At 38.1% G+C, this 16,580-nt stretch overlaps 1 protein-coding gene across 2 annotated transcripts in view; it reads right to left on the minus strand.

Moving 5' to 3' along the window:
• The window catches only part of LOC129004851 (uncharacterized), a 64,490-nt gene extending 48,594 nt beyond the window's left edge, over nt 1-15,896 (minus strand). For both annotated transcript variants that reach the window (XR_008491774.1, XM_054433523.1), the window contains exons 1-3: nt 15,642-15,896; nt 8,746-8,968; nt 7,609-7,726 (exon numbers count right to left, since the gene is read on the minus strand). Coding sequence is in view for 1 of the 2 variants with exons in the window: in XM_054433523.1 (XP_054289498.1) it covers nt 7,609-7,726; nt 8,746-8,968; nt 15,642-15,684 (384 nt within the window). In the remaining variant the exon portion in view is untranslated. The remainder of the gene's footprint in view (nt 1-7,608; nt 7,727-8,745; nt 8,969-15,641) is intronic.
• Between the last annotated feature and the right edge of the window lie 684 nt (nt 15,897-16,580).

Below are 16,580 nucleotides of genomic sequence, written 5' to 3' on the forward strand. Positions count from 1 at the left end.
TGGTTAAAAATCGGGTAAGTTCTGATGTTCATTTATTCGTAGTACGTTTTTACCCCCCTTAAAATTTGGTACCTTACAAAGTCCCCAGAGAACAAAATCACCATCCGTTCAAATTCATATCCATACTATTATATAAATTGTGGATGTATCCGCTACCCGTCTTTGAAGATATGACGATGACAACGTTAGGCAATAGGCCTAAATAAAGAACAATATGTAAACAATAAACGTAGTGTTGAGCGCAAAACGTTGAGGGGGGAGCGTAGGAGAGGTGGGGGTTGCGCGGGAGAAGGGGAGGCGTGGGAGAGGGGTAGGTGCGGGAGAGGGGTAGGCGCGGGAGAGAGAAGGGAGTGCGGGAGAGAGCGCAGCCATGGAGAGAGCAGGAAAGTGACGCCTTGGTACCGCGAAACATCTGGTTACTACTCAAGCACCTGCCAGTCTGCCTGAAGAGAAGGTGGATATATCCGCTTCCCGTCCGGGACATCAAAAACCATAAGGGGATATATTCGCCACCTGCCCTTTATCACCAAAGACTTAGGTGGATATATCTGTCACCCGTCTGGAAAGGGTTAATGATAAATCACCATCAGCTGTATTGAAGTAAACAAAAATCAGCAGTAAATGGCTTCTCATGCTATTCTTATGGAGACGATTTTACGTTATATGTAATTTTGTATAAACATTTGGGGAATTTCACTATTTTTCCTGCCGTCACAGGATCGAGACCTTTAATTTGAGCCCTCTCCCGTCGTTCTACGACTTCCCAGTCGCCCACAATTTTGACGCAAAGAATCAGCTTACGTAATTAATGTATAGATATTTTACACAACTATCCTATGTGGTAGGTTTATTTAATCTAAACCATTATCATAGAATATTTTTTCCTACAGTACACTCCACGAGAGTCTGCATAAAATAACAATTATAGTTAAGGATTAGAGTTAAGGAGGAGCCTATTTACTTCGTGACTATGAAGGAGCCAATTCGGACAGTGTGGTATTGCCAAATCTAATAATACCAGCTGATTTGAAAATATTGTTTAGTAGGCTATATAGCATTAGTGTTGAAAATTAGTGAACGGCGATGTTGCCACGTCGCGCTAGTCCAGTCTTGCTATTGGCTGCCACCAACTGCAGACTCTCGTAGCCCCTAGTGTATGTTTATAGAAATAAAAAAAAGATTCTATGTATAACTGTTGCTGTATCAACCCAGGCTCTGTTTCAGATTTTTAAGAGTGTCATAAGTTATGAAAATCATGTGATTGGTATATTTTCATGGAAACAGTATGAAAATTAAGTACAATGTATGTGTAGCGTCAGCTGATGACGTTGTCATAGCAACGCATTAAGTTAGTCTGATCTTTGTTTTTCTACAGGAATGTACACACAATTTAACTCTTATTAAAATACTTTTCTATTACTTATTTGGTCGTAATTTTATTCTATGTACACGAACAACCACGACCAAAATGGTGACCCCGACTACAACCGTTATCTAAAGACTTATTTTCTTTGAAGAGTTTAAATCTTTTGTGTTTCCTCCTTCGAACGATGTCATTAGAAGACCTGCAGACTCAACTCGCCGAACTTAGAACTGCGAATGAAGAACTGCGTCAACGGATTGGACAACCCAGCACTTCTCAAAACATGTCGGTGAACAGAGTAGCCGTCAAACTTCCGCCCTTTTGGCCTGAAAGACCAAGTCTGTGGTTCTGTCAAGTTGACTCGCAATTTCTTATATCTGGAATTACCAACGACGACACCAAGTTTCACTACGTGGTCTCGCAATTGGACACAGGAATTGCTGCTGAAGTCAAAGACATCATAACAAACCCTCCTCAAGGCGACAAATACGGACATCTAAAAAAGAAACTGATTGAACGCCTCTCTGCATCCGAAGAGCAACGTGTGCGGCGGCTGCTGAGTGAAGAGGACCTTGGAGACCGCAAGCCTTCTCAGTTTTTGAGGCATCTTAGGTCTCTTGCGGGCTCGACTCCCCTTCAAGACAACATGCTTCGTCAACTGTGGCTCAGACGACTCCCTCCTCATTCACAAGCCATATTGACTACGCAACTTGAGCTCTCCTTGGACAAACTGGCAGAACTGGCTGATAAGATCATGGAGGTAGCTGACATTCCTTCAACACCTGGTATTTGTGAAGTCTCTTCAGGTAACACTTCTTTATTAAATGCAATAGAATCCCTCTCTAAACAAGTTCAAGCATTATCAGAAACCAGAGTAAGAGATACACAGGTGAGACCTAGGGGTCGTTCCCAGTCTCGTGGTGGATCAGGAAACGAACCTAATCCCTCTAAGAACTGGTGCTGGTACCATAGAAAATTCAAAAACAATGCTACCAAATGTCTTTCTCCGTGCTCTTTTCAGGGAAACCTCAGCAACAATCCGTAGAGGCCGCAACGGATTGTTCAAATGCTGGCGGCCGTCTCTTTGTGATGGACAGAAATTCACGAACTAGGTTCCTTATCGACACCGGGTCTGATGTGTCGTGTTTTCCTAAACGCCTTATCAAATATAAATGTTTTCCTACTAGCTATTCACTAAGTGCTGCCAATAACAGTGAAATAAAGACTTATGGTACCATGCCTCTCACCCTTAATTTAGGCCTTAGACGTAATTTCCCTTGGAGTCTAGTGGTAGCGGATGTTTCAATACCTATATTAGGTTCAGACTTCCTTTCACACTATCACTTATTACCCGATTGCAAAATGAAATGTTTGGTTGACAAGAAAACGGGATTGAATGCCGAGGGAATAGTTTCTAACAACAATCAAACTAGTATTAAAGTTATATCTTTCTCTTCGCCATTGGCAGAAGTTTTTTCTGAATTCCCTGATATTATTCGTCCTCCAGGCTTACCTCGTGCTGTGAAACATAAAACAGTTCATCATATAAATGTTGCACCTGGTCCTCCTGTTCACTGTCGACCACGTCGCTTACATCCTCAAAAATTGAAAGCTGCCCGGAAAGAATTTGAGGAGATGGTTAAGCTTGGTATTGCTCGACCCTCTGAAAGCCCCTGGTCCTCACCTTTGCACATGGTGCCTAAAGGTGAAAATGGATGGCGTCCTTGCGGTGATTACCGCGCTTTAAATGCTCGTACTGTTCCTGACAGATACCCTGTACCACATATTCAGGATTTCTCGTTCAATTTAGCAGGCTGTACGCATTTCTCTCAGGGTGTCTACTACATTCTGGATAAAAAATTCATGGACAATTCCCGTACATTTAAGGACACTTTGCCGTAACCTTTGTCGGTGTCATTAGGCCTACCGAATAATTTTCCTGATTTGTCAAACTGTATTAATCTTGTTATTCACTGTAGTTGTACCAGAGAGAAAAGTAAATAATAATAGATAAGAGTTAAAAATTACAAAATAGAAACTTATTGAAAGTAAACAAACATAGGCCTACCTATACTTTAGGTAAAGCTTTTATAGTGTAACAGAGAAACGCAATCATTGTCTCCTGCGATAGCGATAAGTATCTCCATCCGTCACGTAAACTGCATAGCATAGCTTATCCGATCCAGGCGGATTAATTTGGCATGATTCGCCCTGGCACAACGTTAGGTTCTCGACTACTTTTGAAAAAAAATCTTTAATGCATATTGTTACTCAATTCTTAGTACAAAATCAAGGTATGGTAGGCGGCTATTAATAAGCAATAAGCACAGAGTAAGATTATTGTATTTTCATTTGTAAAGTTAATATCGACACATAGAAATCATTAGTTGTTTATCTTAGGCTCAATTATATTTTCTTAATATATTTTACAGCTCTTTCAAGAATCAAAATACCCAGGCCTAAACCTAATTATTTAGGAGGGCCTATATAAACTGAGTACGGTAACAAACAATGAGGTTATAATAAAAGGTACTATCATCATTCTAGTTCATAAGATTTTGATTTCTTAAAGCATACAACTCAATAAATAAATATATGGGAAACAAAAAACATTGAAACCTGAATAGCCAACAATATAAGACAAAGATACAGAAAATGCAATGACATAATTTGAAACCAAGCAGGCCTACATAGTGATAAAACATTAATGCAAACAACAATGCTTGTGGTTTTGTCAATTTAAAGATAAAATGTCCATAAAAAAGGGGTTAACTTACAAAATAAGACTGTAGATTAGTTACATGTTTAATATGAAACCATAAACAGTTTTATGGCATTGAATCTTCAAACCGAAAGTACAAGTAAGAAGTTAAATTTAACAGCCATTATAAAGCTATTATTTTTTTTTTTATAGGTTTGGGATCTAATAATAATTACCCTAGTAATAAAAAAAGAAGTTGTAAAGGAATAAAAGTGATACAACTTTTACGAGCTAGCTGCTGAGTCAACAGTTCTTAGAAGTACTTGACTTGACACTTGATTGTCGTGATAAAATATTAATGGGTTTGAGATTGTTAATGGGATTTTTATTGCATAATTACTCTAGTAATAAATTATGAAAATGTAAACAAACATCTGATAAACCTTTTATGTGCTCCTAACCAACTAGCGATCAATAAAATTATGGCCCATTAAAAATTTAAGGACATTGTCTGGCATTTAAGGACAATTCCCGTACATTTCATGGCCAGTAAAAATTTAAGTACAATTCCCGGTTTTCCCGGTTGGTAGACACCCTGTCTCTGCCATTGATTTGACCAAGGCTTACCACCAAATTCCCGTCCACGAAGATGACATCCAAAAAACAGCAATCACCACTCCATTTGGTTTGTTTGAATTTCCATTCATGACTTTTGGCTTACGCAACGCGGGTCAAACATTTCAAAGATTCATAGATGAAGTTATTCACGGCCTTGATTTTTGTTATGCATATATTGACGACATTTTAGTATTTTCCCAGTCTGAAGAAATACATAAAGAACACCTAAGAATGTTGTTTGAACGACTTTCTGACTATGGAGTAGTTGTAAATCCATCTAAATGTGTAATTGGTGTACCAGAAGTTAAATTTTTAGGTTACTTAGTCTCATCTGCTGGGACACGTCCACCTCAGGAGAGAGTCACTGCTCTACAAGACTACCAGTTACCTCAGACAATGCGTGGTCTTCGCAGATTCTTGGGAATTATGAACTTTTATCGTAGGTTTCTGCCAAAGGCCGCTGAATTTCAAGCACCTCTGCACTCCCTACTTAGTGACGCTGATTCAAAAGGTTCCCTCCCTGTGCCCTGGACTCCAGAGACAGAAGAAGCTTTCCAAGCATGCAAGGCTAGCTTATCATCAGCAACACTATTGTTTCATCCTAAACCTGATGCTCCTCTTGGTCTCTTTACAGACGCCTCTGGAGTAAGTGTAGGTGCTTGCCTCCAACAGTTTGTCGATGACTCTTGGCAACCACTAGGTTTTTTCTCCAAGAAACTATCATCCAAACAGTGCATCTGGCCTGCATACTACAGAGAACTCCTCGCTATTTATGAAGCTGTGCAGCATTTCCGTCATCTCTTGGAAACAACTTCTTTCACTATATTCACAGATCATAAACCACTTATTTATGCCTTTCAACAGCGCCGTGACAAGTTGCCTCCAGCTCAGTTACGCCAACTTTCATTTATCTCTGAGTTTTCGACAGACATAAAGCACATCAGTGGTTCACAAAATATAGTTGCTGATGCTTTGTCACGTGTTGAAGCCATTTCAACTGTTTTAGATCATGAATCCTTAGCCAAGTCACAAGAGTCAGACGAAGAACTTCAAAATCTCATTTCAGAAAGTACTACATCTCTTAGATTGGAGAAAGTTCCGATTCCTGGAACCCATTTGAGCCTTATCTGTGACACCTCAACAGGAACTCCTAGACCCTTTGTGCCATCAGAACTGCGACGTAGAGTTTTCGACCAGTTCCACAAGCTGAGTCATCCTGGAATACGTGCCACAACAAAACTTATCTGCGATCGTTTTGTCTGGCCTTCCATTCGTAAGGATTGCCACAAATGGACTCAATCTTGCCTCTCATGCCAAAGATCTAAGATAACTAGACATGTTTCTACTCCCCTGGGTGATTTTCATACACCTACAGAACGTTTTTCTCATGTCCACATTGACCTAATTGGCCCACTTCCCTTATCAAAATCTTCTAGGTACTGTCTAACTATCATAGATAGATTTACTCGTTGGCCTGAAATTTGTCCTATTGATCAAATAACTGCCGAATCTGTTACTGGAGCGTTTGTCTCTACTTGGATAGCTCGATTTGGATGCCCACAAAAGTTGACATGTGATCGCGGATCCCAGTTCACATCGACTTTGTTTAAAGACCTAGCACGACAGTTGGGCATAAAGCTCCAGTTCACTACCAGCTGGCATCCACAAGCCAACGGTATGATTGAAAGACTCCACCGCCAGTTGAAAGCTGCTATAATGGCTCACAGCAAATCAGACTGGACCGAAGTACTGCCGTTTGTCCTTCTCGGAATAAGATCTGCCTTCAAGGAGGACATCACTGCTTCATCAGCTGAACTGGTGTACGGAGAACCACTGCGTCTTCCGGGAGAGTTTTTCGTAATACCTTCCCACGAGAGCAACGAGCCACAAGAATTGGTATCAGGGCTGCGTAAGCATATGAATCGACTAAGACCTACACCCGCATCACGCCACATTAAACCAGGGTCGTTTGTGTTCAAGAACCTCAATACTTGTGACTTTGTATTCCTCCGACAAGACAGCTTAAGAAAATCTTTACAGGCTCCATATTCTGGTCCTTACAAGGTCATATGCCGTGACGAAAAGACAATTACCATCATTGTAAGAGGCCAAGAAACTAAGGTATCTTTGGACAGGGTCAAGCCAGCCTATATTATTGCAGATGAAAGTCCTATTCCTGAGCCCACGAAACGTTTGGTGCCGACTGGACAAGCAGAGGAATCCTCAAAACTACCACCATCTTGTCAAACTCCATCTACGAATTCTTATACAACTCGTTCTGGAAGACAAATCCGACCACGGGTTACTTTTCAAAATGATGTATAGATTCCTTTTCTCCGTGGGGGGCTGGTGTAGCGTCAGCTGATGACGTTGTCATAGCAACGCATTAAGTTAGTCTGATCTTTGTTTTTCTACAGGAATGTACACACAATTTAACTCTTATTAAAATACTTTTCTATTACTTATTTGGTCGTAATTTTATTCTATGTACACGAACAACCACGACCAAATATGGATGTTTTGTATGAATTTGGAGTATTTATTTATAAATTAAACTGCTTAACAAGTGTTTAATTAACCTAACATAACTTGCATTTCACATTGACTTTTTTACATTTAGGTTTATTTAATGATTGTGTTTAGTTACGCCTATGCTTAAATTAAACTAAAGAATGTCATAAATAACTAAATTGTAGGTCGTTGATTGATAAATTTTGTGTAAATTGCATTTTAGGTTAATTTTATCACATCTCATCAAGGATGATCCCGGAGACATCATCATGGTACTCCACGATTGCAGAAAATACCTGAACAACCATGTGGTTAAAGAGACATCATCATCTCCTGCGATTGCAGGGGACAGACTATTGAGAAGATGTCTACCAAACATGATTTATAATCTTGAGAATAATAGCACTGTATATACCTGTTTCAGCTGGTTGTATATCATATTGAAAGTCTGGAGGAATGAGGATATTCTCGTTTTCAGTTTGTAAGCACGTTTCGGCCTCTTATAACACTGTTTGGCTGTGTCATCGATATGCCTGAAATAAAATCCATGTATAAAGCTAATGCTGCACTTCACAACATTGTTTAAAAGATATTGAAATATTTGTTAAATTTGTCTGTAGACCATATTATGCCATATTGTTAGCAACTAGTAAGCAAAGACAGTAAAAACTCACTCGTCAAAAGGTCAATTGGTCAAATATTACGAGTGCTAATCGGAGTGCAACTGGGTGGTGAAATAGCACCGAGTATTTACTTTCAAACCTAATAAAATTTAAAAAATGGGGATAGTTGGTGAAGTATGAGAGAGACTTGTGACTGTTACGTTCCTTTCACACTACAGAGTAAGAAACCGTACATACAGTTGTCCACTGTCACTGAACTGGACGGTAGATGTCACATGTAGTTTAATGTAAGCTTTCATGATGCAAGATTTTCTGTCATCAGGGGCCTACCAGCAAATAGATCAGCACTTTTTATTGTTTTACAATCTGGCTTGTAAATTTGACACCGTTTATGATTATCGTGACATTGTAAGCACATTCATCTTGAACGGCAAGATCAATGTAATGTACAAAAGAAACATAAGACAAGGCATAAAACAGTATGGTTTATAACCGACTGGTTCACCTTACAGTGTGAAAGAAACGTTAGGAGAGAAAACTGTGTTCATAATAGATTTCAATCTAAAAAGCCACAACATTTGAATAACATTTCTATCATCAATGCTGGAGGTGTATTTTTAACAACTTAGTTTCAAGATTTTACAAAATGAAAATATGGCAAAATAAATAAAAGGCCGTTTTTTTATATTTTTATTAAATAGCTAAATGAGGTAAAGTTCTGTGTAGATAGGCTACTCCAGATGTATAAAGCTTTAAAATGTTATTCATCCCTACAGTAAGAGATGGTAGATTTGAAAAACTGAATTTTCTCTTAATCAGGTCTCAGTTCTGATCAATTGACAAATGCTTTGAAAACCAATCCTCCACTGTAAATCATAAAATGATTAAAACTCATATAAACTTGGAAATCTACAAGATTAAATACTTACCTAAAAAAGGTAGATATCAATTCATCCAACTTTCTTATGTTTGGATCAAGGATTACATCCTTGCATTGGGCAGTGAACCTTTTTATCCATGGGAAGATCTGGCTTGTTCTGTTAGGAACTTCTTCCACATCTTCGTGGTCATCCAAGTCTCTAACTTTCAATTTTAAGCTTGCATTTGTTCGGAGAATTTGAACAATCTCAGACACAGATTTTCCTCCTGTAACTAAGTACAAACAAAATGTGACTAATTTAAGGGTAATTTAATTCAAGGGCAGCCTTTAACCATTGCCCTTGAGACCGGGGAGCTTGACGGTTAAGAGAAAAGAAATTCAACAAATTTAAACTTGTCTGATTACATTTTTACTAAAATATGCCTTATAGATTTCCATAAATAAGACATATTTATTCCCAATTTAAATAACATCATTAGATTTAACGAGTGCTTAGGTTTGCTGCTGCGGAGAAAGTAAAAAGTGTTTTTTGACCATAGGCCGTCAATAGTAGGATGAAATAAATAAAAATATTCCAAGTAACCTTAATAATAACATGGGAATTAAATACATTTTTTTTCCATAACCGTTAGGCATACAACAGAGCTTCAATATACTTAACTACTACATTATTTTTTTTTTTTATAAGCTCTACAAAATGATTTGGAAAGAAATTAAATTATTTTGTTTTTAGGGTCAAAAATGGGAAACCCCCATATTTAGGCCTACCCCATAAACCCCCATTCCCATCGTCCGATCATGAACTCGTTCGAATAACTGTAAGTTTACAGGTTTATACCGAATTCCATCAAAATCGGATCATTTTTGCTAGAGTTATCGTGCTAACGGACACATATATAAATATATATATATGAATTTGAACGGATTGTGTTTTTGGCCTCTGGGGACCTCAAAACGAAAAATCAAATCAGTCCCGGGTCCAGGTCTTACCATGAGACCGGTAATAGCTTATTCCCTATGGTATGAGAAATTCACTAAAAATTTTTGGTACAAATTAAACCCTGAACACATTATTTTAACTAGGAGAACCCGTCCTTCCTACGGGGTTGACGTATCAGTAAAAAATGCTTATTGCAGTTATACTCATGCTTTGTGTTTGCAGTGGAAGAGGACACAGGGTTTGAGAAAATTTGGTTCTTTTGATTAACGGAAGCTATAGTATTAACATATAGGCCTATACCATTGCCATAATGTTCCACCACTAGGTACACGTAAACAATAAAAAAGTAAATTATCAAAAATTATTCGCACAATATCAAAACATTATTTATAAATTAAAAACATAAAGGAACTTAACTGTAAACAATCCTACTTTAACAGTAGTTCTCATTGTGCATCACAGCTTTTTGTTGCGGCTTGGATCAAATTAGCTATGTTATCATAAATGAAAAAAAGTTAATAGTGGTGCACCCTGTTGGTGCACTTTAGGCCTATAACTTTTAATAATATTGAACATCATAGAGCAACTTGTCTAATCGAAACAGCTGACAAAAATCTTTTTTCCTTTAATCCTTTCGGTTCTAGAATATTTTTTTGTAATTTTCCAAAAAGTGATGAGTTATTTAGGCCTACTTATTTTGTCCGAAAAGTGCTAGACTTGCCACGCATGATAATTAAGTATAATGTCAATGTCTAATGTAATCAAGTCGCAAAGTCTAGTGTGCGAGAAAAATCAACAAAAATAAAATTTTTCTTCTCAAAAGCCTAAGGAACGATATACCTATTGGGCCTCTATCGTATGAGGAATCGAAAGAAACCATCGCTGTTTTGAAACTACAAAACTCACATGATCGAAAGTCGTGCCGACACGATGTATCGTCGCTTAGCGCTTTTCGGATGAATTGCGAACAACGATATATCGTTCCGTAGCACTTTTCGGGAAAAAGACGCACAATAATATATTGTTGCATAGCACTGAAAAGGTTAAAATATGAATACTCATTAGGTTAACATGTGGAAACTCCAGAGCTACTGGGGCGGAGCCCGAAATGGTTTTTGAGATAATAATATGTTAATCGGGAATGTGAGCTATTATCATACCAAATTTCAGCCCAATCCGACCAGTAGGCAGCTACTTAAAGCGTGATTGAACTTTAAACAAACAAACTTTCACATTTAGGCTATAATATTAGGTAGGTAGTAAGATTACTTTCATACAAGAGTAATATACAACTATTATTTTGTATGTTGTAGGCTACTTGTTCAATGTTTGTACAGTGAAATAAAATCACATAAATAAATCTAATAAGTAGGCCTACTGTAACGGGGTGGTGGTTATCAGAGACTTACGATTAAAAGGGTGACTATTAATCAATTGATTTATTAGGCTACGGTACCTAACTTAATCGACTGCCTAGTTTAATGTTTAATATTTGTTAGCGAATTTCCCAAAAAGGGAAAATTAAGTTATGCTATTACCGTAGGTCTTATGGTAAGACCTAGACCCGGGACTATAATACTTTTTCGTTTTGAGGTCGAGAGGACAAAAACACCATCCATTCAAATTTATATGGTAGGGTAGAGTGGGGGAATTGGGACCCGGGGGTAATTGGGAGCTATTGTAAATAACAAAATTGTAAATACGTTAAACTTTAGGCATTCTAAAGGGGTTTCATCACAAATTATTGGATAATTGTAATCTTGTGTTTGATGTTTAAATTATAAAAAAATTAAGCCGTGTTAGTATTTTGAGTTATTTTTTATGTTTGTATGAATTAATAACCATACCAAAATGTATTTTTTGACACATTAAAGGTTTAAGCAATAGTTAGGGCTTTAAAATTTTTTTAAAAATTAAAAATTAATTTTAAACATTTTTTTAAAAATGGGTCCCAATTACCCCGGTGTGGGGAAATGGGACCCATATTTTTTCATCCCACATATAATTAATATTAATATTATAATTAATCCCACATATAATTAATCAATAATTATATGTGGCTGCAGTGGTGATTATCATGTAGGCTATTATGTGTAAAAACAGGATTTTGAAGTAGGTCCCAATTACCCCAGCATGGAGTAATTGGGAACCAGTCTCATCGAGACGTAGGAATTGGCTAACTCAGGAACTCGCTAACTCGGTCGTGTGTCGGAACTGGCTAACTCTGGAACTGGCTAACTCTGGAACTGGCTAACCGTCTCAGTCAGGAATTGGCTAACTCCGGAACCCGCTAACTCGATTTTGTCTCGCGGCGGAATTCGCTAACTCTGGAAGTCGCTAACCCAGCCGCGCCCACTGCATGGAGCGTTGCCAACCTTGCACGACAAAATAATCGTACACTGCCGTATTTCAAAATAGGCTATCAGTGTCAATGAAGATACAGTAAACGTTATTGTTTTTTGTTATCAACTCCACTTTGAACAGATAACTAGCCCAAAGTAATTAAAAGACAATTAAAAAGTAATGAAAAAGTGTTTTTTTATTGAACTGTACAATGGCCAATTAATTAAATGTTTATGATTTTGATCTTAAACATAAATGCTATCAGTATAAAAAAAAATAATAAAATGTGAAAAATATTGAAAATTCTGTTTAATTGGTACTAAATAATTAAACATCTACGAAATTAAGCTAAAATACACGCAAGTTCTCAAACACGGAAAACAAATTTAATCGTAATGTCGTAATAAACCAAAACCATCAATTAATACAGTAATCAACCATTGTAACTTACATAACTAATTCATAGATTTAAAATTAAATGTTTGTCGTTGAATCTTCCAACTTACGTGTAAAAAATATGACATAAGTTATAGGTCGACCACTTAGAAAAGAACCCGCGCGCTAATGCTATTAACATTAGCGCGCGGGTTCTTTTCTAAGTGGTCGACCTATAGACTAAGTTTCATATCAATAATTATAGAATAGCTTAGGCCTAAATCTAGGCCTAATAGTTTAAACCAAAGCATTGTATGTCTACTAGTAAATAGTTGCCTAATTCTAAAATGTGTTGAATTTTTTAGTAATAATGTTACATGTTTTAAAACAGTTTTTAGATTGTACACCTATGCACCTCGCTGGTAAATAATAGGAGAAGATATAATAGGGTACATATAATAAAACAGAACAGGGTTATTTTAATTCACGATTCTTAATCAACGACTTGACGGATTTTCCTGATGTGAGTGTTGGGTTTCCTTTATATTGTTTTTATAATCGAGTGTATACCAAGCCATTGCTCGGTTCCCCGTTCCCCGGTACTGAGCTACTCAATAGACAATAGCTTTGTTTTTAGATAAGATCAGGTAGTTTTAGCTATAGCCACCATTCAGGGCCGATTTACCGAATAGGCAAGGTAGGCACGTGCCTAAGGCGCGAGGCAATTGGCTTCTTTTGGGGGGCGCCACAAAAATGGAAAAAAGAAAAAAAATTGTGGCCGTTTTTGCATGCGATCGCGGTAAACTGATAATCCCTTGCGGCCGTGAAGACACCTTAACAGTCTCCCACAATTGCGGCAAGATGTTAATTATTTACCGCGGTTGTATATACGTCATCATCGTCCGTCTCCCGCGATCACGTCAAAGTTCTGACTATTTCCAGCGGATGTGTGGACATGATTATCGTCTTCCTTGATCGCGGCAATATATGAACACATCCCGCGGTCGTTATGAGATTATCACCGTCTACCGCGAATGAGGCAAAATTGTAATCTTTTCCCGGGGTCGTGTGGACATTATCATCTTCTTGCGTGATCACGATAAAATTCTGAAAATCCCTCACAGCCGTGAAGACATCATTGCCTCCCGTGGTCGTGAGGCATTGTCATCCTCTCCCGCCATTGTGGCAAATGGTAATCATCTCCCGCGGTTGTTTGGAGATCATCATCGTCTTTCACGAATGAGGCAAATTTCTGATCTTTCCCGTGGTTGAGTGGACATTATCATCGTCTTACGCGATTGCGGTAAAATTCTGATCATCCCTCGCAGCCGTGTAGAGTAGACATCATTATTGTAACTCCTGCGATCCTGTAGACATCGCAATCGTCCCCCGCTGTCTTGAAGACATCATATAATCGTCTCCCTCGGTCGTGAAGACATTGTAATCGTCTCCCGCGATCGTGAAGACATCGTAATCGTCTCCGCGCGATCGTGAAGACATCGTAATCGTCTCCGCGCGATCGTGAAGACATCGTAATCGTCTCCCGCTGTCGTGAAGACATCGTAATCGTCTCCCGCGGTCGTGAAGACATCGTAATCATCTCCCGCTGTCGTGAAGACATCGTAATCGTCTCCAGCTGTCGTGAAGACATCGTAATTGTCTCCCGTGATTACGGCAAAATGTTAATAATATCCTGCAATTATGTGGATATCATTATCGTCTTCCGTGATCGTGGCAAAATTTCTGACTGTTTTCCGTGGTTGTGTGGACCATGATCATATCCCGCGGTCATTTAGTCATTATCATAGTCTCGCGCGATCGCGGTAAAATCATCATCATATCCCATGGTCGTTTAGACATTATCATCGTATCATGCGATCGCGGCAATATTCTGATTATCCTTCACGGCTCTGTGGATCTCATTGTCGTATTGCGCGATCGCGGTAAAATCATGATCATATGCCGCGGTCGTTTAGATATTATTATCATCTCATGCGATCGCGGCAAAGTTCTGATCATCCCTCGAGGCCTTGTGGAGACATATTATCGCCTCCCGTCTCCCGTGGTCACGGAAACGTCACTGTTGTAAATTGACAATTCCAGGTAGAAATAGAAAATTAACACATAATTCCTGGTTCAAAAAAATGCACGCTTAGTTCCCGGATTTCCCGGTTGGTGGTCACCCTGTTATATATTGAAAGGGGCGCTACTATTAGTTGTGCCTAGGGCGCTGACATGGTCAAAAACGGGCCTGCCACCATTCATAAAAATGTAACAAACAAGAACGCCTGGTAGTGGCGGTTCCAAGGGGGGGGGGTTACCCCCCCCTTGGACCCTGGAAAAATAAATTTAAACGTACAGTTCGCCCTTAAAACACGCAATGTCATAAAACAGACATCAATGTAGATTTTATTAAACTTAATAAGCGATAACAGGATGTAGTATTAAGTTCCACATAGATCAACTTTGTGGACAATAGCACCGCAAATAAAACAATATTACGCAATGGAAAGTTAGTTATACAGAGGTGGCTGTGGTTATACGCATCATCCAATTTTTACAGCAGTCAGCTGTTGACATGCTAGGGCAAAGGCAAGCGCCGAGCGCGCGAGCAAGGACCATACAAGGACGGGAAAACAGCTGATTTCCTGATGTTCCATAGGCCTAGTTGTCAAATTGTCTGCTAGCCACTAACTTTACACAGGCCACAGGCATCAATCAGCAATCAGCGGTAGCACCAGTAGCCTTTTACCATTTACTAGGCTATATTAACACTAATGTTAAAGTTTTGTATAGTCAATGCTATTACCGGTACTGAATTCGATACTCTAGGAATACATATTGTGACAGATCTATGAAATGGACTGTAGAAAAACATAAGTTTAAAAAACGTATCTACTTGCTTGCATGACATATAAAAAGCATAGCCTATAATAGGTGAAATGGAAGGTTTTAGGATAATAATTATTGAGCACAGTTCTAGCCGTTAGAAATGGCCATATAAAAGTGACCAAACGGTTTATTTTTAGGAGATATGGCTTCGTAGTCTACAGTAGGCCTATGTTTTGAAATTCATGAATGCAAGTTCGTCATAGTTTGATTTTTAAAATGTCTACCTACTTGCTCATGACATTGTGACTGTCTAATGTTTGTTAGTACCTAGGCTAAGTTATGCATAGGCCTATTGCTCATTAACTTCTTTAATGGTCCAGAAAAAAGCTACTATAAGTTAGTTTACTTGGGTCTTAATGAAGAGTTTGTAAATTAGCCTATAAATAAGTACTTACTAGAAGATTCTTCATTAAACAGTGCAAAACTAGATTCCGACATCGCTATGGCCTATTTCGTTGGTCTGATCTAAGTTAGTCTCCTCCATGAATCGTTAGCAACTTCATGATTCAAATTATGTAAAACCAAAACCCAATGCCGAGATCACGACAAGTTAACGAGGATAAAAAGTTGCAAAGCGACGGGTCTACCTTTTAAATCACGATTTTTAAAGGATTTGTTGATTTGCACAATTTCAAAGATGGATGCACTCGCACTTCTCTTCTCACTCTCACTCCACTCTAAACTAAACTAGTAAAAACTACACTCACCACTCTCAACAGTCTCAACCTCAACCTCAACCTCAAGCTCAAGTCTCAACTCAACTAAATTATTTTTTTACTTTTTTTTCCTTGCCGATAAGATGATCTAGGGTTTTTTTTAGCCATGATACCTCAATGTTTTCCGTGGTTGTCCATTAGTAAACACAACTATTATTTTACGGATAAGTCAAAAGACATAGCAAATTTATATATACAATACAGGGATTATATATCCCACAGTCTAGGATGCTTTCTTTTGTCTATACTTTCCGTTACTCATATTATACAAAGCGTATGAACTAAGCGTTGACCTTAACTAACAGTCTGTAATACATATTATTAACACAGTTGTGCTTACAGATTTTGTAGGTTTATCTTTATGGGTAAATGTAAAACGTATGTGATAATGTACGTATATCTATAAGACAAATTATACGTAGATTGTATGTACATTATACATTTTGCTATATAAATTGTACGTATATTTTACGTATAAACAGTGAACGATAATGGACCAATTTATATTGATACGTATAATCTACGGATATTTTATGTCCATGTATACCTTAAATTGACGTATATCGTATGTCAACAAGTGGGACATTTGAGCGTATATTTAACGTACATTTTACGTAA

The sequence above is a fragment of the Macrosteles quadrilineatus genome, unplaced genomic scaffold, assembly GCF_028750875.1.
Source record: "Macrosteles quadrilineatus isolate MER2022 unplaced genomic scaffold, UCM_ALF_1.0 Scaffold_12__1_contigs__length_5162894, whole genome shotgun sequence".
NCBI classification, from domain to species: domain Eukaryota; kingdom Metazoa; phylum Arthropoda; class Insecta; order Hemiptera; family Cicadellidae; genus Macrosteles; species Macrosteles quadrilineatus.